Below are 22725 nucleotides of genomic sequence, written 5' to 3'. Positions count from 1 at the left end.
AGAAGCGGCTTAATCATGCTAGCCACATGACCCGGAAAAACTGTCTGTGGACAAATGCCGGCTCCCTCAGCCTGTAAAGCGAGATGAGCGCCACAACCCCAGAGTCATCTGCGACTGGACTTAACTGTCAGGGGTGGCTTTAAAATATTTTACGTAAGTAAATAATAACATAATTCTAGGAGCTTTAATCTAGTTCTAAAATGTATCTTATATTCCATGGCTGTTGAAGTGTAGGTTAAGCTCCAACCATTTCCAGACAAATCTAGGAAAATGGCCATACCCCTTTCCATCTAGAAAATAAAAGAAATTCTGCACATGGCATCTATAGACAGATTACAGTCAACATAGCTGCCAAATGAAGCTATGCCATTCTGTGTGCATGCAGAAATAGCTTTATTTATTTGAGTGGTACCCATTCTGCCTTTTATTTTTATTTCCCCCTGCAGTATTTGATACTTGTCACTGTTTGATGAAATTGTAACTGGTCTGATTTAGTCAACTTGTTTGTATATAGTGGGAAAGATGCCTGAAGGTGAAGAAGAACAAGTAAAAGTTCTATCTCAGGAGCACAGTAATCTCTGCTTTAATGTACATATGAACAACAATTTGAAACACTAAAGTACTTAAGTTACTGAAAATATGTATAAGAATATCCCTTAAAACAACAGAAAAGTCTGTATATTTTAGGCATATTTTACATAGTTTTTTACAGATTGATGTTTCAATGTGAAACTACATCAAGGGAATAATGAAGAAGAAATCAGTGGTACTTAATTAACAGCAAAAATTAGAAATTAATTCTGTAAATAGAATGGTTCAGAAGGTGCTTGATGTACTTGATCTATTTGGCTTGAAACTGTTACAAATAAGATTTTGGGGAATGGAATGGATGAGAGATGTGGTACTTTATTGGTCTTACTCCATCCAAAATTAGTAGTTTCATAGTTCTAAGAGGATAATTGACAAAGGACATCTTTGCTAGCAAGATCTCAACATCTAAAATCCCAATTAATTGGGCTCTTCTTGGGTGGCATAAAGTAAAACAAAAAAACAAGGCAGCCTGATCTTATCTGGCTTTCCAGGCTTGTTCTGCTGTGTCTAACCTCTCAAATGCCTCCTCCATATTTATCAGGTAAATTGTATACACATCTCTTACTGTAAGAGACTACTGATGAAAATTTGCAACAACCTTTACCAGCAAAGCATCCAACTGAGTCAACTGTCAAATAGTATGCAAAAGTGTAAAGGAAAATTGTTTACTGTCTCTGACTCTGGTATGGGCAGTATAACTAACCTCCTATGCCAAATCTGCCACTCACAAGGTTAAGCCATGATATAAAAACAACTAGCTCCTGTTGTGGAGAGAGAAAAAGCACAATAGCTGAAGTATATACCGGTACAAAGAAAATAAAGATTATCCAAGTTTAACCAAATAAAACAAAGAGCAGCAGTTCCAAGATGTATTGTGGGCAAAGCTTTTTCCTAAAACACAATTATTAACTGGTGTGGTAACTTACCATTTCGGCCTGCTTGTGGATTTCACCATTGGAGCCATTCCATCGCGATAGAGGCTTTTTGTTTTACTGAAGTTTACAATGTTGAAAATGACTCTCTGAAAGACACAAGATGAGGGAGAATCTCAGTTGTTTATTAATTATCTTTCACATACGGTAGATTACCAATGTTTGAGCTGTGTAACCAGATGCAAAATTTTGAAATAGAAACAACAAGATGATCATTTAAAAAATCCTTCAGGGGCATGCAGAATGCTTTTGCTTATATATTTAATTTTCCCAGCATTCTCCTTGCACTGCTGAAAGTTGCTAATTGTATTCTACTGGTAATCATTCCAGTTGGGAAAAGAAAGAAAAAAGAAAATGGGAAGACAATAAAGGAGCTATGAGCAAACCTGCAAAAAATAGAACATTTATTATTACTAGGCCTCTTGTGTATTCCTTGCCAGAAACAAGATATGAAAGAAAACCCATGGGAATATGTTTTGAATCTACCACAAAACCAAAACACCAGTTGTGGGGAGTCTTTCCTACCTAATAAAGACACCACAGGCTATGTCAGGCCCAGTGTGACATTCCAGTTAAAAAAACAAAGCATAGTAATGTATTTGTTGAACACCTGAACTAGATTAAGAACTGGCTAATGAATTTGAGCAAGTAGCCATGAGTGTAAATAGTTTCTAATTTAAAAAGTAAGCAATTTCTTAATCTTAAATAATAATTGGTAAATTTTATCACCTTGCACTCTGAAATCACCAGATGGGGCCTGGATGAATCTTCTGACACCAGGGGTGGAAACTTCCAGCCCATGGGCCTAATTAGGCCCACCAGGCAATTTTGACCAAACCATGGCGCCATTTGCCCTACACCTGATGGCATAGATATTGTGTCAGGTGTGCTGGTTCTAACCAGAAGATGAAGAATATGAAGTATGGTTTCTGCCAAAAACCAATATACTACGTAGGCCAAATATACTACGTAGGCCAAATAAGTTTCAAAGGCACAACAGGGTATATCCATAGATAAGACATTGATCCAACAAGCACTCCCTTGGGTACTCAGGGGAAATGACTGAAGTAAGTTGAAAAACATAAGTCTTGTAAGGACTTGGTTTCTTAAGTGGGTTACCTGAGACAAAGGTGTTTAAGCTGAGGCTGCAGCTAGGGGTGGGGCAGGATAATTTAAGACATAAGGTTTATGGAGGTAAGACAATATAAATTTCCCACCACAGGATGACTAGACAGTCTTGGAGAGCAAAAGTGAGGATTGTGTGAGCCAGTAAGGAGAAAGTGTCCCAAGCCCATACCATATTTCTGAGTGACAAGGCAGAATAGAGGGGGACACCCTTAAGAAATGTAAATGAGTACTCTGATTAGATTACCAATGGGCAGTGCCAACTGGAAGGCTTTTGACTTTCCAGGACCAATTAAGGACCAAACAGAATGACACTTTCATGTCAGTGGTTGGCAAATATGTTAGAATTAAATCATACCATGCAACATTTGACTGAACAAATTTGGGGCAAGCAGGAGCCAGTTGACGCATTTTCCTCCTCGCAGCTTTCTCCTGTGCATGGGGACGTTGCTATCTCCCTCTCTACAAGCCTGGTAGCAGTTACTCCTCCCCCATCTTGCCCTCTTACTTCCACACTAACTGCCACCCAGTTTCAATCCTCAGCCCTTTCCTTGAAACGCACGTGACTTCAAAGACTCCTACAGTCAACCATAGAGTCCTACAATCAACCATGGAGAGAAGGGAAAACAAGAGAGCATATCCCTTGAGCTCTGTAGCTCTATACATAATTGAGGAGACTCTCCCCATGCTTTGGGGGTAGATCTGTGATTATTTTGAAGCACCTCAATGCTTTTCAGAAGATATCCCCCCTCCCTTGCTTCCTTTGGTAATCCAAAACAAAATGCTCAGATTTCCATTTTATCTATGGCCCATGGGGAATATGTTAAATGCCAACAACTGTCTCAAGCTCTGGATAAGAAAAAAACGGGAAGCACATAACACTCTTTCCCCAAAGTTTATTCTAGTCCATTTCTAATAAGGCTCAAGGTGAAAGGGCTACGTTGGCATTGTCAGTAAAGTAAAGCAACTTTATTGATTTGTGGCCTCGGGAGAGGGAAGAGGAGAGACCTTCAGGGCAGGAAGCTTGAGGGCTCTGTAGGGTGCTAGAGTCCAACCTTCTCCATCCCAAAGTTTATTAAGCACTAAAGAGGCTTTGAGAATAAACCCTCATGCCACCTTCCAATGCTGCTGTCGCAGCCCAAAAGCGGGTTGCCCCAAATCCAAACAAAACCCTGGGGCACCTGACCGAAAACATGGACTGTCGATAGAGCAAAATTGGGGCTCTTGGGGGGGGGAGTCTGCTGAATTAAGTATTCACACATACATCTGGAATTCTTGCTCCACCTTCCCAAGTGGACAAGTTTGTTTACTGCTGATGAGGATAGCCAGTATGGTGTTAGACTCCAGCTCCCAATCAGTTTCAACCAGCATGTCAAATGTTTAGGGATACTAGAAGTCCAACATCATAGGAGGGCCACAGGTTCCCCATGGCTGATGTATGTACTAATTATGTACTTACTAACTAATTGTGGTTTTCAATTTGCTATATTCAAGCTGACTTTTTAATGGGCAGGATGTCCATGTAGTACAATTGCTATGTTTCTGCTGTTTACATTCCCAAAATAGCAATATGGCAGTCTGTGAAATTAATATTCAATAGTAAAAAAGTGTTCATTCCAAACTGTGAAATAGAAGCATTTTAAATAAAATAGAAGCTGTGTGACTTCTGCTTGTAAAACCAAATTAAGCTGGAGCAAATTGGTTAGTTAAACCTGATGTTCTTGGTGAATAATCAAAATTAACAAAGTGCCTCTATTACTTTAATGCAATTATGCTGAGGTTGGCATGAAGGAACTTTCTAATTCTATGAAGTGGATAATGACTAACACAGGACAGGTGGCAGACACTAAGAATGGTCTCATCCCAACCAAGTGGCTTCCCACCCATCTCTGCTACTAGTTTTGGGTAAATTTTACCAACTAGGTTAAGCAGTGAATTTATAAATATTTGAAAAAGTATAATTATACAGTTTCAACCACTTTCTCTCAAAGTGCAGTTAGCAAGCAGTTTTAGTCCTTTCAGGAAGCTATGCTACCTAAAATAGCAGTGATTTCATAGCAGTGATTAACTTTATCAAACTATGCCCCTAGTCTAATCCTATATAATAAAGTCCAAGTGTCTCTGCGTCCAGTCCCTGTGTCCCTGGGTTTGCGCTACTGCGCATGTGCCCCACAGGCAGCCATTGGGACTTGGAGCGCAGAGACACAAGGCATTCGGCTCCCTCCCTCCCTCCCTCAGTTCAGCCAATCAGTCCGTCAGAGCTTGAGAGTCGTGTGTTGTTCGTTGGCGGAGGCGGCGGAGCAGGACGGGAGGGGGAGGAGACTTTGGCAATCTTACCTGCCATTAATCCAATGTGCTTTGACTATACATAATTTTGGCTTTAGGCATGATCCCTGGAACATAACCCCCACATAGGTTACGGGCTTTACGGGCTTACTGTACTTTCATGGTGCCTACTAATAACAACTGCCACTAACCAATTTTTGTACCACTTGTGTCTATGCAAATAAATCAAACTTCTGTACAAACCTGCCAAGAAAGACTGGTAAACATTACATCTTTCAGTTTTAGTTCAGCCAGCAATATTTACAGTTTTAAATATCCAGTTGAATCACTCCTTTCACATAATACATAGCTGCTGCTTCTTTTTTTTAAAATTTAAATACTTATGGCATTTAGTCCTCCCCTACCAGTTAACAAATATTTAAAGTCTGTCTGCTGTCAGGGCAAGAAAACTCATTCCCACCTGTGGAGGGAACTATACTGAGCCCTAGCTGATTTGTTAATCAGGAGCACCTGTGCCTTGTTATGTTTAAGTTGTCAAAGCATAGGTAGTTACTGAACTCATTTGAAATGGCAATGAAGAGGAGAGCTTTAGCTTACATATTTGCATGCTTTCCCCCACTTCTTGGACTTCCTATTAAAGATGCTTTAAGAGGAGAAAAAAACCAAAAATAAGACAGAGAAGAATGACTGTATTTAGCTGAATACATTATAACATAAACATGGCAAAAAGCAGCTATCTTTCCTTTAACAAAATATAGCCAGATGGTTGTATTTTGTGCATTCTTATGAATAAACTTTTGACTATTAGTATTTGGAAATGATTGTTTTGTTCTGGCAATAATTGCAAGATATTTGGTATAAAATCCATGTGTGGTTTGTTTTGGATTATAAATTTTAAATTCCACAATGCACATTCCGTACCTTGGTGGTAGTCTTTGCAACAAAGTATTTTAAGTATGGTCATGCATTAAACTTCTCAGTTTCCACATAATTAGAGAAGCTATCCGTGTTTAGGCATCCATGCTCTTTTCAATCACTATTATGGCTGCAGGTGGGTGGTAACAGCTGGCTGCTTTAGAAGTTTACTTGCAAAATCTGCTGATATCTTAATCCTCAAGAGAAGGCAGCTGAGTGATTCAAGTTTCCATTCTTAAGGGGAAGCATTATTATGCAGAAAGAAGCAACACTATGAAGTTTAACAAGAAATTACTACAGATTCAGGACTCTTAACATTGCAATTGAAACTGTAACCTGGGTAGGGTCCCATGATTCACTTTCCATGGGACAGAACTTCTGTTGCATTAACTGTTGTACAGACAGAATGTTTCATCACAGGCATTTTTTTTTTGTCATTATAATATTGCTTTAATGTGTCTATGATGAAATTCTCCTTCCTTCACAATAACCAGGGTCACGGGAGTCCTGTTCCAAAAGTATTAGGAGAAATAACGTGCTGCTAATACGTCACAATATCTATGTGTGCAGTGCCACTGTGTGCAGATACAACAAAGGAAGTCCAGATCAATTTTGTTCACAAAAGCAAAGTTTTCAATGCATGGGCAGGACTCACCTAATCAGCTGTGTCAATGGAAGCTGTGTGCAAGGCTTTCTCCTTGTGCAGTGGGGCTTTCACCCTGGCACCCCAAACCTGCAATTGGCTAGGACGTGGGGTCAGGAGAACCTCCAGAACACTGTGTTGTGGGAGGAGAGGAGGGATTGCTCCATAAGGCAATCTGTAGTGCTTCTTCACATGAAATTATTGGAACAGTGTGATGATGAATTTCATCCTATGCAATTTTGGCCTTACCATACTCTAGCTACAGCACCTTCATTTGCAGACTGAAAATCCATGCATACAGAGAATTTGTAGTGGTCTAACCTTGTTTCTTAGGGTCCCAGGTGGCGCTGTGGGTTAAACCACAGAGTCTAGGGCTTGCTGATCAGAAGGTCGGCGGTTCGAATCCCTGCAACGGGGTGAGCTCCCATTGCTCGGTCCCAGCTCCGGCCAACCTAGCAGTTCGAAAGCGCATCAAAGTGCAAGTCGATGAATGGGGACCGCTCCGGCGGGAAGGTAAACGGCATTTCCGTGCACTGCTCTGGTTTGCCAGAAGCAGCTTTGTCATGCTGGCCACAAGACCCGGAAGCTGTCTGCGGACAAACACCGACTCCCTCGGCCTATAGAGCGAGATGAGCGTCGCAACCCCAGAGTCGGACACGACTAGACCTGATGGTCAGGGGCCCCTTTACCTTTAACCTTGTTTCTTATAATAATCTGATGCAATAAAAACTGCAGAGCCCTTTGAATTCTTCACAACTGTTCTCTTGTTACAATTGAGTGACAACACTGTAACAGCAGTCTCTCCATTTACTTTTTATCAGTCAAGGTTTCACAGTTTTGGTCTTTTTACCAATTAAGCAATGCTTTTATGGTAGGCTACCAGATGTGATATGTAAATCAAAGAATGGAAATAGAATCTGACAGTGACCAATTGTGTCTGTTTGTGACGTGGTCAGTGTGTGCTACAACATTAGACATTTGTGTGAAAACAATTGGGCTGCCAGCTTACACATATTTTTCAGTTAACGTTTTGTGGTCCCTTAGACATAGTGACCCCTTCATGGATCACTGCCTTGTCATGGCAAAGGGGCTTGAATAACTCCAAGAAGCTATGAGCTATACCGCGCAGGGCCACCCAAGACGGACAGATCATAGCCAAGAACAGGCATCCCCAAACTTCGGCCCTCCAGATGTCTTGGACTACAATTCCCACCATCCCTGACCACTGGTCTTGTTAGCTAGGGATCATGGGAGTTGTAGGCCAAAACATCTGGAGGGCCGCAGTTTGGGGATGCCTGGCCAAGAGTTTAGACTAAATGTGATCCCCCTGGAGAAGGAACTGGCAAACCACTCCAGTATTCTGCCAAGAAAACTCCATTGACATAAAAAGGAGAAGCTTTGAGAAGAAAGAGTTTCCAAGGCATGCTTTGGTTCATGGGGTCACGGAGAGTCAAACACAACTAAGACGACTAAACAACAAGAAGAAGACATAGTGATGAGAATATATTTGCTCTTATGGTTCCTGATTCCTCATTCTATCTCCTACTGTTTCCCCATTTGACTAGCGAAAGCCTTTTTGCAATGAAACTGCAACCTCCTTGGTCATCATATAACACCAAGATTTGCAACAGGGCACTAATGCTATGGCCCTTGCATTTGATCCTATCTACTTTTTGCCCTGATCATATGAGCAGGCTATAACTTTGACTCTCTACATCCTCTGGTTTTTCGCATCTCCTTCTATAAGATGCATCTCAGAAGGCAGATATATAGCGGTTGTGTGGTCTTAAAACAATGAATGTCAAAATAGTATGTTTCTTCAGTTATCAATGTGTATATAATTCTCCCAGCAAGAATATCCCTTTATAAATCTGATGCTGTGGGCTCTATATCAAAAAAGCTTATGCCATCATAAATGTGTTAGCTTTTAAGGTGCCAAGGGACACTTCGCTGCATGACTGGAGAAACTGAGCAATACATAGTGTAATGTTGAAAGAAGGAAGTAGGAAGACTTGATACATAAGGAAGGAACAAAAAATTATTACTATATTGCTGAATGTGGGGAAAACAGATGGTTTCCAGAAAAGCAAATTAGCTAAATTACTGGTAGCATCACAGGGATTATGTCTTTCTGTTAAAAGAAAAAAGAAAGAAGAGATTCTCCAATAATTAAACACAGATTGGGTTTAATTCAGTGGTAGACAGGAAGGCCTTTGATGATATTTTGTTGTAGTTTGAATGGCTTTTATTGCCATTACAAGGTTAATCACAGGCTTTGCTATACAAGTTTAGGTCTCTCTTAATCTTATTTCATACTACAGAATAGTAACAAAATGTAATATTTAATTTCAAATTTCATTGATAATGGTAGTGGGACAATGCATGTTTGTTGTTGTATACCATTACTATTCTAATATCAGAAAACTGATATTCACACATTCAGCTGGACACAGGCTGGGCTAGGTTTTTTGTGCCGGATAGGATGAGGGTGATCTAGATACAGGCTTAGATACAGTTCTGTTTTCATGGACAGATGGTTATCTGGTCAGGTTTAGGATCACTGGCATCCCAAAACTTTGCAAGGGATCTGTTCTGATGGCTCCACCTGAAAGACTAAAGGATCAGAATGATTTTCTGATTGTTCTTGTGGATTTCCCTGTCACACCAGCTGCTGATCCTGTCAAACTTGTGGTCAACTTCTGGAACAGAGAAATAGCCAGTGACATTTACATGATTGCTCCTGAACACTCTCTCCATGGAAGTGGAGCTCAGCCAAGTTAATTATTTTGTGATTTGAGGAATGCTGGCAATGAAATGACAGGGAAGAGTACTCAAGTGATAGTGGCAGATTTGTGACAAATATGGTCGAACACAAGCTATAGCTTATCACAGACCTTTATCTGGGGCGATGGTGGTGGCAAAATAAAAATAAAAAATGCTCCCACCACAACATCCACTCCTAGTCACCCTCAGAAAGGGTGTTATGGTGATACACACTCGGCTACCCTGCCTGTCTGTCTCTGCAGCCCTCGCTCCCATTGATAGTAGCAGGTTCCATCTGCTTTGTTAATTGGAGACAAAAATGCTGGTAATAAATGGTGATATTGAAGCTGGTGTCACCAAGCAACAGTTTTGTATCTGCATAATTGTAGTATTAATTAGCTGGTTAGTTTCCTATGACCAGGCATTTGTACAGTCGTCCTGATTTTTAAAGAATAAAGAGTACCTGTTCTTCCCCTGTACTCCTCTCACCAGGCAGCAGGAAAGGAACCAAGGAAACCTGTCCATTTGCTTAGGCCGTGGGTGAGCAAACAGCTAAGGGAATGGTATGCCCTCTCACAGTCAATGTGTAGCAAAAGATTTATCCCATTTCATATTTGGTATATAAATAGAGTAAAACATATACCATATGACCAGAATTTCTAAATATAGGAAGCTTCACACGTTCATTTTCACACCTGTGATACTTCATACCCAAGTTCATAACAAATCACTTTTGATGATGTCCCCCGACCTGTCAATGTTAATTCTTACATCCCTGTTTTCTATATTTTTCTGATGAAAGGAGACATTGCGACGATAGTACTGATTGATGTTCAGCTTGACTACTAATTTGCTTCCAAAGTAAACTGGCAAGTGAAGCTGACATATTCAGAACTCCTAAGCACCAAATGATGCTATTATACCAGTTGTAATTTGAATATTAATGTAGTTATAGCCTTATAAAAATATTATAGCATCAAGCAATTTGTCCATACCATTCCCTCCCACTATCTGTCACCCAAATAATAAATGATACCTATTATATTAAGGCATAGAATCAGTACTTTATAGTATCTGTTGTAACCTTAGAGCAGCCCTGGGATTTATAAAAATGGAGAATCTAACTGCATTGAGCCAATTTTATTCTTTCTAAGTGCTGAAATTAAAATCTCTTATGTACTGTAATGTCACTACTGGGGGTTTTTTTTGGCATAATTTCTGTCTTGAGCATGCATCTGCTCAGAAGAAAATAAGAGAAATGTGGATATCTGATTCTTTAAGCTTGGCTGCTAAATAAATTATTTTAAATATTTGTAACCTGCTATTTGGCCTTCCAAAAGGTTTTAATAGAGCCCATGACAACAGCAAAATGTAAAGTACAACACTAGATAAAACACAGCAATAAAGGTCATCCAAATGAGGAGTTCGCAGTATGAGAGCCACAAACGCAGCATCAGCACACCAAAACTGGTTTTGAGTCAACAGAGTAAACCTCAGCTTACTATAGTTCCGAAGGGATATATTTGGTGGGATTTCCAAAGAAAAGAGTTCCAGGAAGAAAGCATCCACCCAGGGAAAAAGATTTGTGCATAATGCATTCAAGTCTTTAAAAAGTAAGCACCATTTTAGGACTCCTGATGTGGAAGACAAGTGGCAGGAGTGGCTGGTGCAGTGAGGTAAGAAAGAGTGCAGAGCCAGCCATCTGACAGCAGGATTGCACTATGGGGGTGGGGCAGGCAGCAGTGAGGTGAGGTCAGGACTCTGTGAACATGAGTGAAGCCAGCCTGGTGCTCTTGCCAGCGTGCACAAGCACCCCCAACCTTACTGGTCTGCCTGGCTCCAGTAGGCACCCGAGATGCTGCTGGCAAGGAGGTGTTTCTGTGCCCCTGCTCCACCAGCTTAACAAGGACACTAGTATTGGGTAATCGTGTGTGAGCAGGATCAATCTGTTGTGCGTTTAAAACACTTTTGCAGAATAAAAAGGATGTCAGATCTCTAAAGGGAATGTACTACTGTGTTAATGCTTCATGACCAAAATAGACAAGATTGAGCTGTAACTAGTGAAGTCTATAATAATCTGCAAGAGAGGAAGTGCTTGCCAACTCAGATACTTCCTTTCAGCTTTCAGAAGCTATGATCACTGGTAATTGTAGAGATACAGGATTTGCCTCTTTAATGATATTTCCATATGTGGAATGGAGTCAAGAAACTATGAACTCCATTCCACAAGAGTTGGCTGGTCACACCCAAAGTACACAATCAAAGTTCAGTCTAGCAGGAAGGAATGAGGAAATATTCCTACTATCTCCCAATATATTTACTACCAAACATAAAGATACGCAAATCAAGGATCTCTTGCCAGAGAAGTCCACCCAAGGCTAAATTTGTAGTTGCCTCACCCCACTACCCCACACCAATCTATTATTTCTCCTGGCCATAGGGAAATAAACGTTAATGGGTTCATCTGCGTCTTTGCCTAGCATGGCAAGTTGTCGATACTCTGTAGGACTGTCTAGGATAGAATTATTTATAACTGTTTTATTCGCTTTATTTGCTATTTCTTATTTTGACAATGTGAATAAATCTTTTGATTTGAGTTCTGGAATTGACACCGCATTTTATCTAGCTCATAGTCCCCTCTATGTGCCAAGTTGTTTGGTGCATGCTACAAGCTAAGAAGGAGAGAAAAAGCGAACAGACTCAGGCCCTGTCCAGGCAGCAACCAGAGAGCTTGCTAAAAGCTATTTCCCCCCTCTCAGGTAAATAAACCTTTTCCTCACCCAGACCTACCGTACATAGAATCAAGGAAGTGGTGGAAGTTACTAGTCAATACATTTTAAAAGTATGTTAAGCCCTGTCTGCAGCACAGGATAGGTAGAATGGCATTCTTGACGGACATGCTCTTAATTGGCATTCTTTGTCTGACAAGGTGATCAAATGTTTGTGCCTGCTCAACACCCCATTTCTCAATTTGTGATACCATAAATGAATAAACATTGTCTTCATTCTGAACTAGTTTTGTTTGCCCTTGGCAATGCCGTCATGTAAACACATCTGAGCTGCCACATGAAAACCTCACTTGGAAGAATGGCAAACGGGTGAAATGCCCTCATGTCAAAATTGGTGCTGCTGGTCAAGTCATGGCTAGAGAGAAAAGGCCTGAAAGGAGGAGGGGAGCTCTCTATTCTGCATGGGGAGGGGGCTCTGTATTCTGAGAAACTTTTCCAATGTCCTGGAAAGCCTCCCTTTCATGCTGAAAATATTTCGTGGAGAATATTCATCACAACCTCACACGCAACAGAACACAAAGGGGCACAATATTTGAGCAATATCAGTGCATATAATTGCAGGCATAACCTTTTGTTTAAAAGCAAAACAGAACATTAATGTTTGAATAAGCTTAATGCAGGTGCAGGGAATTCAAGAACAAACTCAAGCAAGTCTTGTGAAAGCAGTCTGTCATTCTAGGTGACCTGTTATATTGCATATGTTAATGTGACCCAAGAGTATGTTTCTAAAATTCTGCTGTCACAGAACAATGAGCAGCAATAAATAATTGATATTTGATGTTTTGTGCCGCTTTCTGTGTTTCATAAACAAATAATCATTTAAATTATTGATGTTGCTGCTTGTTTGTTTTCAGCTTTCTTTGGTAAATCAGAATTTTATTTACAGAATATGCATTTGTTGCAGATGCCTTTCAGGCAATGTGGAATTGTCATCCATCTGACAAAGATATTTTGTATGAGATTTTCATCATTTTGTGACGTTTGTGTTTTGTTTACACCACTTCAGTAATTCACTTCTGGGACTAAAAGTTGCTTTTGAGGTTTAAACACACTGCAGGATGCCAAAAAAAAAACATCAGATTCTTCTGTGTTTGAAAGCTTTTGGGCCATCAAGTGATCAAAACCTGCCAGAATCAAACTTGAGATCTGCCATTATAAATAAGGCACTGACAATTCTTATTGTGAAAGGTCATCCCAAAGGGTAAAGAAGCAAAGACAACTGAATTGCCCTTGTTCTTTGCTAGGATAAAAATGTGTATGCAATGTAGCACTCTTTTGGAACTTCGCTTGTGTCAGTGTTTGATATGTATCAGCATTGGAATTAATTAATTTTGATTTCATTTTGAAAAATGAAAATATATAGCCATATTTGTCAAATATAATGTATATCTGAGGACAGGTTTTGGCTATTCTTATGTTTTCTATTCTTTACACACATAATATTGCAAAATACCATGAGGATTTCTAGGTCTTTTCAATTTCAGTGTATTGAGGTAGAATGACACTTAATGCCATAGTTCAAATCACTGTATTCATTCCACAAATATAGCAAGGTACCCAGTGCTGTGCAGCATAAGGATGTTCACATAAGGGAAATTCCCCAATTGTTCCTCTCCACTCCAGTCAATGCACTTCCAGAGTTGGAGGATCATCAAGAGAAGCCTGGGGTGTAGGACAGGGAACTGCAGTGGGAGAAACTGGGTAGAGGCAACTTACACAACTATCTTTGTGATCACATTGCACTGCATACAGCACAAAACCGTAATCAGCTTCAAAAACCTAACTGTTATTAGCCAAAACTCCAGTGCATTTTACTATTTTCATACCAACACAAGCAAAAATAGAAAACTCACACTTAAATGTAGTGGATTCTAAACTTACTTTCAAAATTTAAATTAAATGTGGTCACTTAATCTTTGACTCTATATTACCAGTTTATATTTTCCTCAACAGAGATATTTGACAACTACCGTTTGCAGGCAATACTGTATATATTATAACCCTTTGTCTGGGTTTTTTTTTGGGGGGGGGGGTTCTGTTTTGCAATGGCATTCTGAAAATAATGTCTCAATTTAATTTGTAATTTTAGTTTATATGCCAGTTTGAAATGCTGATTACCTTTTATGGGAGTATTTGAGCCCAAATTTTGAAAGTATGTTAGAATTAGGTTGTGTACATGGTCCAGAAAGGGGTATGAACTATATGTAGGTATTTCACACAGTTTCCCTAGCTCAATCCAGCAACCAGTTGCATGTGCATAGCCCTAGTCATGTAAGTGTTTAGACCGCCCCCATTCTGTTTCCCCTTAACATCTCATTTGCACTCTTGCCAATTATGTGGCCAGAAATGCATGTGTGCAGCCAGATTGGGGTCTATGCATGCATATATGAGACACTTCTGCTGAATCAAGGCATTTTTCATATTCTACAATCTTCTTGAACATGTCTCAAGAAGAACAAGTTACATTCTCACACAATTTACAACTCATTTCCACAGGGGGTACACAGGAGGAGTTTACAGCAAATTGCAGCCCTTTACCCCAATCCTGCTAAGGAAATCAATATGCTTTTCACTTGCTGGATCAGGAACTAGGGGCATCAATCTGATTCAGATTCAAGTGTGCATTGGCATATGCATCTGAATATGGATGTTGTTCATCCATACTGCATTGCTTTCAGCTGAGTATATATTTGAATTTTAATAGCCATCCACATTCTGGTACAACTAGTCATATATAAATACATCTTTAAAATATGCCTAGAGTTGGATTAGGACACTTATCAGGCACACACATTTTAGTAAAACACGCCAAAAAAAGGGAAGCATTGAAGAGTAGCATACAAAAAAAGAAATACATCTCTCACAGATGCCAAGAAAAAGGATGGGCTCTTAATTTTTGTAACAAGCCCAACTCGTTTTGTCCACAAATTCCTTTGTCAAGGACTTAATGAACCAGTCTCAAAGTTTTCTGTTGTCAAAGTCTATTAGGGCAACATCTCATGTATTTCAGTAACTTTTTGTTTTTTTAAAAAAAGAAAAGCACAGATTTTCAGCTGAGCTTTGGGGAACATTTCTGACACAGTACACATTCCATAGTCATTTGCTGCTAATCTAATGTGTGAAGGCATATTAATAAATACGTTCAGCTAAACACAATGCTTCCTCCAACTTGGATCCAAAGAGCAACTTGTGATACCGATCCCACTTATGCAGGTGTGTGACCACGTCTGCCAATTTCCTCCACCACCTGCAGCCCCCTGCAATGTGTTATGTACAGTAAAAGGTTCCACAACCTTCAATAGTGGGTAGAAGGTAGGAAATGCCCACTGAATGAGCATAACTCTGGTTGTGGTCCTTTGGATTTAAGCTTAAGTTGCCATTCATCCTGATCAAATTCCATATTTTCCCATATATTTATAATAGACAATAGTTTTTTTACAGTGCAAGTTTTTCAGCTATAAACTCATGAAATATGTCATTTCAGATAGGGCAGTGCTTGGCATAAATTTCCCAGTCATTCAGATAGATGGGTCATAAAAATAATGTGCACTTTTATTGGAGGTATGATAAGTAAATGTGTTATTGCCTTCAAACAAATATGTGTCGCTACCATGAGCTTCTGAACGAATGGCATTTTTAACAGTAAACTTTCCTAGAAACTGCATGAACACAAAAGCAACTTTATTTCATCTGAGGCAGGTACTTTCCTCCTAAAATGAATTTAAAACATATGAAGAAAACTGTATTAATGATGTATATACGTGCCAATACATATATTGTGTATATACAAACAATGTCCTGTGTGTTGGATGACGGCACAGGTATTTATATGTTTTGTACTGCACCTAACATCTTATTGGTATTAAATAAATCAGAGATGGACAGCTGGTGAACCTTACATTGGATCTAACCCCTAAAACAAATGTATATGGCTCTAAGTAATGGCAACAAATTTCAAATCAATATATAGTAGTAGTTGGGGTTTTTAAAGCAGCTTCAATGGTACAAAAATCAATGGATCAATGTATTTTATTACATTTTTGAGTGATAGCCAACTAAATCATAACCAGAGTTGAGTTATTAAAATAAAAGAACTACTGTTAGGAGTTTTTTGCAATATTAAGTGGTTTATAAATGCATTTCAATAAATACGTTGACTTCAATGGGTTTACTCTGAGTATAAGTAACAGTGGATACCACCCATTCTTTTCCTGTCATGCATATTATGAAGGGCAAAGAACACTGTCAATTCTGCCTTTTGAAAGTGTATTTTGCTAAATCCATTGGTTTGCAGCCACCCTCCCTTCAATGACTTAATGCTATCTGAGCACATACCTGTGAAGCACTTACTATCAAGCAAACCAATGTTACTATAAAGCCTGGCCATCTGTGAGGGATTTGGATTGTTCCACCACCTGGTCTAGAGTGGCCCTCAAGAATTTGAAAGTTGGCCAAGCCTGAAATAAACAAGTTTTGAAAGCAATTTCCAGAGGGCTAACTTTGTCAGTCTCTCAAAGTGAAAACAACAGAAAGTCTTTTCAAGCCTTAAAGACTAACTGATTTATTATGGCATAAGCTTTTGTGTATTATCGTCCACTTCATCAGATGCAGTGTTATTCTCAGCTGGTAGACACAGGTACACTTGGCAGTGAGAGAGAGAAATACTAGCAGTAATGCCAGAGGAAAATGAAATGAAAGAAATACAGTGATACTGTGTTGTAGCATAAATGCATGTAGAATAATTGCAGTGACCATTCACAAAGCAGTGTTGACGATTTCGCAAATACAATTACGCATTGGCAAAGTGATTAACACCTGTAGTGGACTAAAATTCCACTACTGCAATAGCACTAACAGATACAAGTTAAAGGTACAGAGTGCCTTGTAATTCCACTTTATCCCTATAATCTTCCTGAGAATCTCCATTTTCCTTTTACCAGTGGAGAACTAAGTGGATATTCATACTTGGGTTAAAGTGTTTTTCAAATAATAGCCAGGGTTATCCATTATGGCAAACAACAACAACAACAACAACAACAACAACAACAACAACAACACAACTGGGGTGAATTCAACCCAGATGTTAAACTTGCTTAACCCATTGAAATGTTTAGCCTTAATCATGCATAACTTCTATCTTAGATTTAGGCTATGTTGTTGTAATAATGGCTAGCACATTATAGTTTGTCTGAGTTGTTTGAGTTGTGGGGCCAATCAGTGAAGCTATGAATTAAGAACACTTTTTCTATTTTTGAGTCTATTTCAGTTTCCTGTTGTATTAAGAATCAGTATAGGCTTTTCTTTCTAACAGTGAATGGAAGCTTGTGTTAACATGCATATTTATTTAGATTTAATTGAATGATTAATTGGTGGAAAGGAGATAATTAATCAACTATGCAATTCGTTAAGCATGACAGCCCTACTTTTTTTTAAGGTAATTCCCTGCAAATATGTGGCATCCCAAAATGACCCTGGGCCAGAAAGGGATTCCAGCATGTCCACTACAGAGGAACAGGTATAGCACAGAATAAATACCGGTAAATAAAACAAAAATGTGACCAGCCACTTTAAGCAAGTCCCACTTCGTCATCAGAAAGTCAATTCACTCAGCTTAGCAACATTCAATTCTCAATAACATTTTGTTCTGGGTCTCTGTCAAGTTATTCTAGGCTGTGAAATTGTCAGGAATGATGGATGACTATCACCCTTCTGCTATCTTTTTGCTTGTTCCTTAGAGATTTGCAGCTGCTGACTGCAAGACTCTTTTCTTTCTTTTTTCCAAACATGCCAAATGAACAACAGTAATTACCAGAGAGCCTACACTACAATTATTGTAGCACATAACTTTGTATCGACATCTGCAAGAGACAGAATGTTCAAGATTGATTAGTAATGATATCGCTTCCTGCTTTTATACCAATGTTCACATAGTTTATTTATTTGTATCTAATATTCACAAAAAACATTGCCTTCTCATTTCTCACTGTTCTTAACCTGTAGATTTCTACCAATTTCTTGCAATGTATAATGGTTTAAGCAAGCATTCTGCCAATGCCCAATTAAGTTGTACAGCATTTGTAACACAAGGCAGAGTAAAATACCACATCTGTATTTGTGAGGAAAAAATAAAAAAGATACTCTGTTGTTCCAGAACAAACTACATAAAGGTGTACAGCAGTTCAGTGTATGGTCTCTATAATGAGGTAAAGCAGGGTGACTTGATGTGTTTTCTTCCTCTCCCATCACGCTGAAGTACAGTGTCAAACTGCCTACATTGGATTAGGGCCCTTGCAAAGACTCATGTTGCTCTGTTGTTTCTGCCCTTTATAGTTCTCTGTTTTCCTTTTTTCCTTTTTATCTGTGTTTCCCAAGGTCCATGAGCTGCAACAGAGTTTCGATATGCAGAATGGTAGACTGGGATGTAAGCATAGCTGCTTCAGAAAGGTTGTAGCTCTGTGAGTGTGCATGCTCTGCATAGAGGTCTCAGATTAAATCCCCGGTCTCACAGAATTGCTTATTCTCCATCATCCCATTTATCAATATCAGGACACTCCTTTTTTGGGGTGGGGAGTGTCCTGAGCTCTTGCAGGAGTGCAATACCAAAAATGAGTGTCTTTTGGTCTTGTACTCTGGTGTGAACACACACCGGACTGCTGGACCATAGAACATGACATTCTGGGATCTAATCAGAATGTAATTTGGAGAAGTCCTGCTGAAACCTGACCAAGGCAAAATAGTCTGACCAAGGCAAAATAGAATGGTACTATTATTTTCCTTGATCTGGACACTATGCTTACGTTAATGCAGTTAAAAGGACTAAATAAGCTGAAGAAGGAAGGTTTACAGTTCAGTGATGGGGCGTATATGTCACATGGAAAAGATCCCAAGTTCAAACTTGATTTAAAAAATCTCAGATAATAGGACTAGAACAGAATGTTGTCTGAGACTTTGGAAAGCTGTTTCCAATCAGAGTAGAATGTACTGCTACACAACAAACTATGCTTACTTAGGTTAAAGGTAATGCAGTTACACTGCCTCGGTACTATGGGGATGTGCAACAGATAATATTTTCAAGACATGTAATTTCTACTACTACTACGGTAATAATAATGGATTATGTATATGCCACCCCACCCCCCCTCTAACTGGGTTGCCCCAGCCACTCTGGGCAGCTCCCAACAAAATATTAAAAATGCAAAATAATTTGCAATTCTCACCTCAAATTTTACAAACACAGTTTGCTATTTAGCTACTGAGAAACACAAGCCCCAAACTCCAGTGGGCATGTAAAATCAGTAATGCAACTCTGGATTGTGACTATAGAAATCTGCTCATCTATATACTGATCAGGTATTTGAACCTAAATTTCTCACACCCAATCCAAACACAGTATTCACTGCACCATGCTGCCCCTTGGTGGCTTAAAACATGAAAACTGGTAAAATGTATTAATGTTTATAATGAAAATTCATGGCTATCATTGTAGAACACCACCTGCAGAAGCCAATTCAATGATGCTCCTTGTCTCATCTTTCCATATCCTATGCTACTTTCAAAAGAATGAATGGTATCTGTGATGCAATACACTTATTTGTTCACTTTCAAACCTATGTTCATCAACAATGCAGTACAGTCGTACCTCTGGTTACGAACCACTCGGGTTGCGAACTCCGCCCCCCGGAAGTGTTTTCGTCGTGCGCGCGTTCCGCGCATGCGCAGAAATGGCGCTCGGTTTGCGACCTTTTCGGGTTACGAACTGCGACCCGGAACGGATCATGTTTGTAACCCAAGGTACTACTGTATATATTTTTAATGGACAAAAAAATGAAAACAGTAAACATCTGCATGTAACAGATATGTAAGTACTTTGGTAATTTACTGGTTTATCCAAGATTAGAAGTATTTATCAACAGAAAAATATAGGTCGGTGATCTCAATGGTTTACAGAACAATCCACCCCATTTTGTGCTAGGTTCTTTGGGGCTACTGCAGCATTGGGTGGAGGTTTCCCTCCACTGGCCTCTGAGATGCCAGTCACTCTGATAACACATAGCTCTGCTTCCATGCATCCAATATGCAGTTGAGTGGAAGTGCTGCCAGTGTGTTCCCCAATGAAGGAGACAGTGGAAAGTTATGGAATCAGGCATTCCAGGAGCAAGCAGGTGCTGAGCGGGCCCAGCTTGTGGTGGAGGCTCTGTTATTCGGTTAAGCCTTGCCAGGCAGTAGCCAAAATGTACACTGCATCCTTGCATTTTTGTAAAGAAAGCCATGAACAAACGCAACGAATAAACAAGTGTATATAGGTCACCTAGCTTCTTCCCCACTTACACAAGGCAATACTTGGCTATGAAACCCCTACACGTGTAGCCCCTGAAATATTCTGTACCTAATTATGAATTAACAATATTTTGGGGATCCAAAATATTGCTCAAGGAACTTTGCATGATAACAATAAGGTTTCAGAGGTGACATCCAATAGTCTCTGATGCAGTCCAAAAATGAGGAAATTCTGGCTCATGGGCAGAAGAAATTGCATGTCTCTATAGATCCCAACTATTATGGCTGCATTTACCAAATATAAGCCAGCTGCTTCCTGCTTTACCTTTTAACCCTGTAAACGTTATCTCTATTCATATTACAGCTATAACCACAGTGGAAGAGATTTTACAAGGCATTATAGAAGCTTCTGAGTTTGTCTGCAGCTCATGTGTGCTTCTAATTGGAAATTACTGCACTGTCTTCACATAGAGATAAGGATTTATGTCATTTTATCTAGAGAATAATTTTCTCACATTTAATCAAACATTAATTTACCATTAATGTGTTCATACGTTATCTTACTTTATTTAGAAAATGTCAGTAATCCTGTTTGTGTATGCATTTAAATACAACTCAGTCACTTCCTTTCTTCCTCCTCCTACAATACTCATCCCTATTCTCATGATATTACAGTATCACTATGACAACAATCGTACTGTTTTAAGAATGCTTAGAAAGGGAGAATGAAAGTGATCTTATCTGTGCAAGTCTGCCTGAAAAAACGTATGGTGAATGAAGGAGAGCTGAAGAAAGCTGAAACAATACATTTACATACACAATATTCGTTGAGATTCACATAATAGCTATTATTAAAAGCTAGCAGAAGCGTATAATTTTGAGTTCATCACAGTATAACCTAAGGTTTGCAATCATGCACTCAGTTAAATAGATTTTAAGTGAGTATATCTGGGTTGAGAAGGGCATACGTATACAGTGGGTAGCAAAGCATTTATGGGAGCTAGAGAAAATCCTTTCTATGCAATGATACACCTTATGTTCTAAGGCTGTGCACTATGAGCACCAACATCTTGCCCTCAGAAGAAGTTTAGACAGTCTAACTTTGAATTGTTGACATCTCCTTGGTTTATTAAATGCTATTTACAACAGACCATGCTCTATTTTAGTGCAGCTGTGGGGAACCAAGGAGCTTGTGGAGTTCTGTTCAAAACTTCACAGTTTTATACATACTGCAGTTTTGAAATTGCAAGTGCTTGGAATCGGGGAGGAGCTGAATGAGTAAGGTCTGATCCAGACAAAATGGAGATGTTGACGACAGGCCTTCCAGTTAACACAGGAGAAGACGAAGGTTCAGTAGAAGGTTGTATTCTCATATACACTCTTGAGCTGTACGTAGACCTAAGCTCTGTTCCTGAAACCTGGCTAAAGACAACAGCGGCAACACATAGACCGAAGAATGATGAATAATAAGGGCATAAATGTATATCTTTGTGTATACCGTGTTTCTCATATTTTAAGTCATCCCTACAAAATAAGCCATGGCAGAATTTTCCTGAGTTGAAGAAATATAAGACATACCCCAAAAATAAGCCGTAGTGGTGGGAGCAGGTCTGGATGGCGCCATGGAAGAGGAAGATGCCTGTCAGCGCCCGGAACCGGCTGCTGCTGCCCCTCCAAAATGGCCAGCAGCATGCACCGCGCCAAGCGCTGACCCGGCGGCGGGACTGGCAAGAGCCACAGCGCCCGCCACTCCAAGCCCCGACCCGGCGGCAGGACGCAGCAAGAGCTGCAGCGCGCGCTGCTCCGAGCCCCGATCGGCGGCGGGACCCGGCAAGAGCCGCAGCGTGCGCCGCGTGGAGCCCCGACCCGGCGGGACCCAGCAGCGTGCCTTGCTGAAGCACCGACAACGCGCCCAGCAGCGCAGCAGCAGCCAGTTCCGGGCGCCGAGCCGCGACAGGAAGAGGAGGGACGCAGCAACAACAACAACAAAACACCCGGCCGAGCCTTCATTGGCCGCCGCGGCTGCCACTCGCTGGTCCCTCCCGGAGCTCCTTTGCGAAGAGGCTGCCCCACCAGAGCTTTGAACTGCTGCGCGCGGAGGCAGCAGTGGCGGTGAGTCTCGCTGGGAGCTCGGCACCAAGCAGGAGCGAGTGAAGAAAGCCCCGAGCTTGAGCGCACTGCGGCTCTTGCTGCGCCCCGCCGCCGCATCAGGACTTGGAGCAGCGCACGCTGCAGGTCTTGCCGGTCCCGCCGCTGGGTTGGCGCTTGGCGCTGGCGCTGCTCCAAGCCCCAACCCGGAGGCGGGACGCAGCAAGAGCCGCAGCACGCGCTGCTCCGAGCCCCGACCCGGCGGCGGGACCCGGCAAGAGCCGCAGCGTGCGCCGCGTGAAGCCCCGACCCGGCG

General features: G+C 40.5%; 1 protein-coding gene across 2 annotated transcripts in view; it reads right to left on the bottom strand.

The window, feature by feature from the left end:
• The window catches only part of BEND5 (BEN domain containing 5), a 730611-nt gene that overhangs the window by 574966 nt on the left and 132920 nt on the right, over window positions 1-22725 (bottom strand). For both annotated transcript variants that reach the window (XM_060276914.1, XM_035121552.2), the window contains exon 4: window positions 1518-1612. In XM_060276914.1, coding sequence (XP_060132897.1) covers window positions 1518-1612 — 95 coding nt within the window. The remainder of the gene's footprint in view (window positions 1-1517; window positions 1613-22725) is intronic.

Source organism: Zootoca vivipara, chromosome 7 (genome assembly GCF_963506605.1).
Source record: "Zootoca vivipara chromosome 7, rZooViv1.1, whole genome shotgun sequence".
NCBI lineage: Eukaryota > Metazoa > Chordata > Lepidosauria > Squamata > Lacertidae > Zootoca > Zootoca vivipara.
The sequence above is the reverse complement of the archived record's forward strand: the minus strand, read 5'-3'. Positions and strand labels throughout refer to the sequence as shown.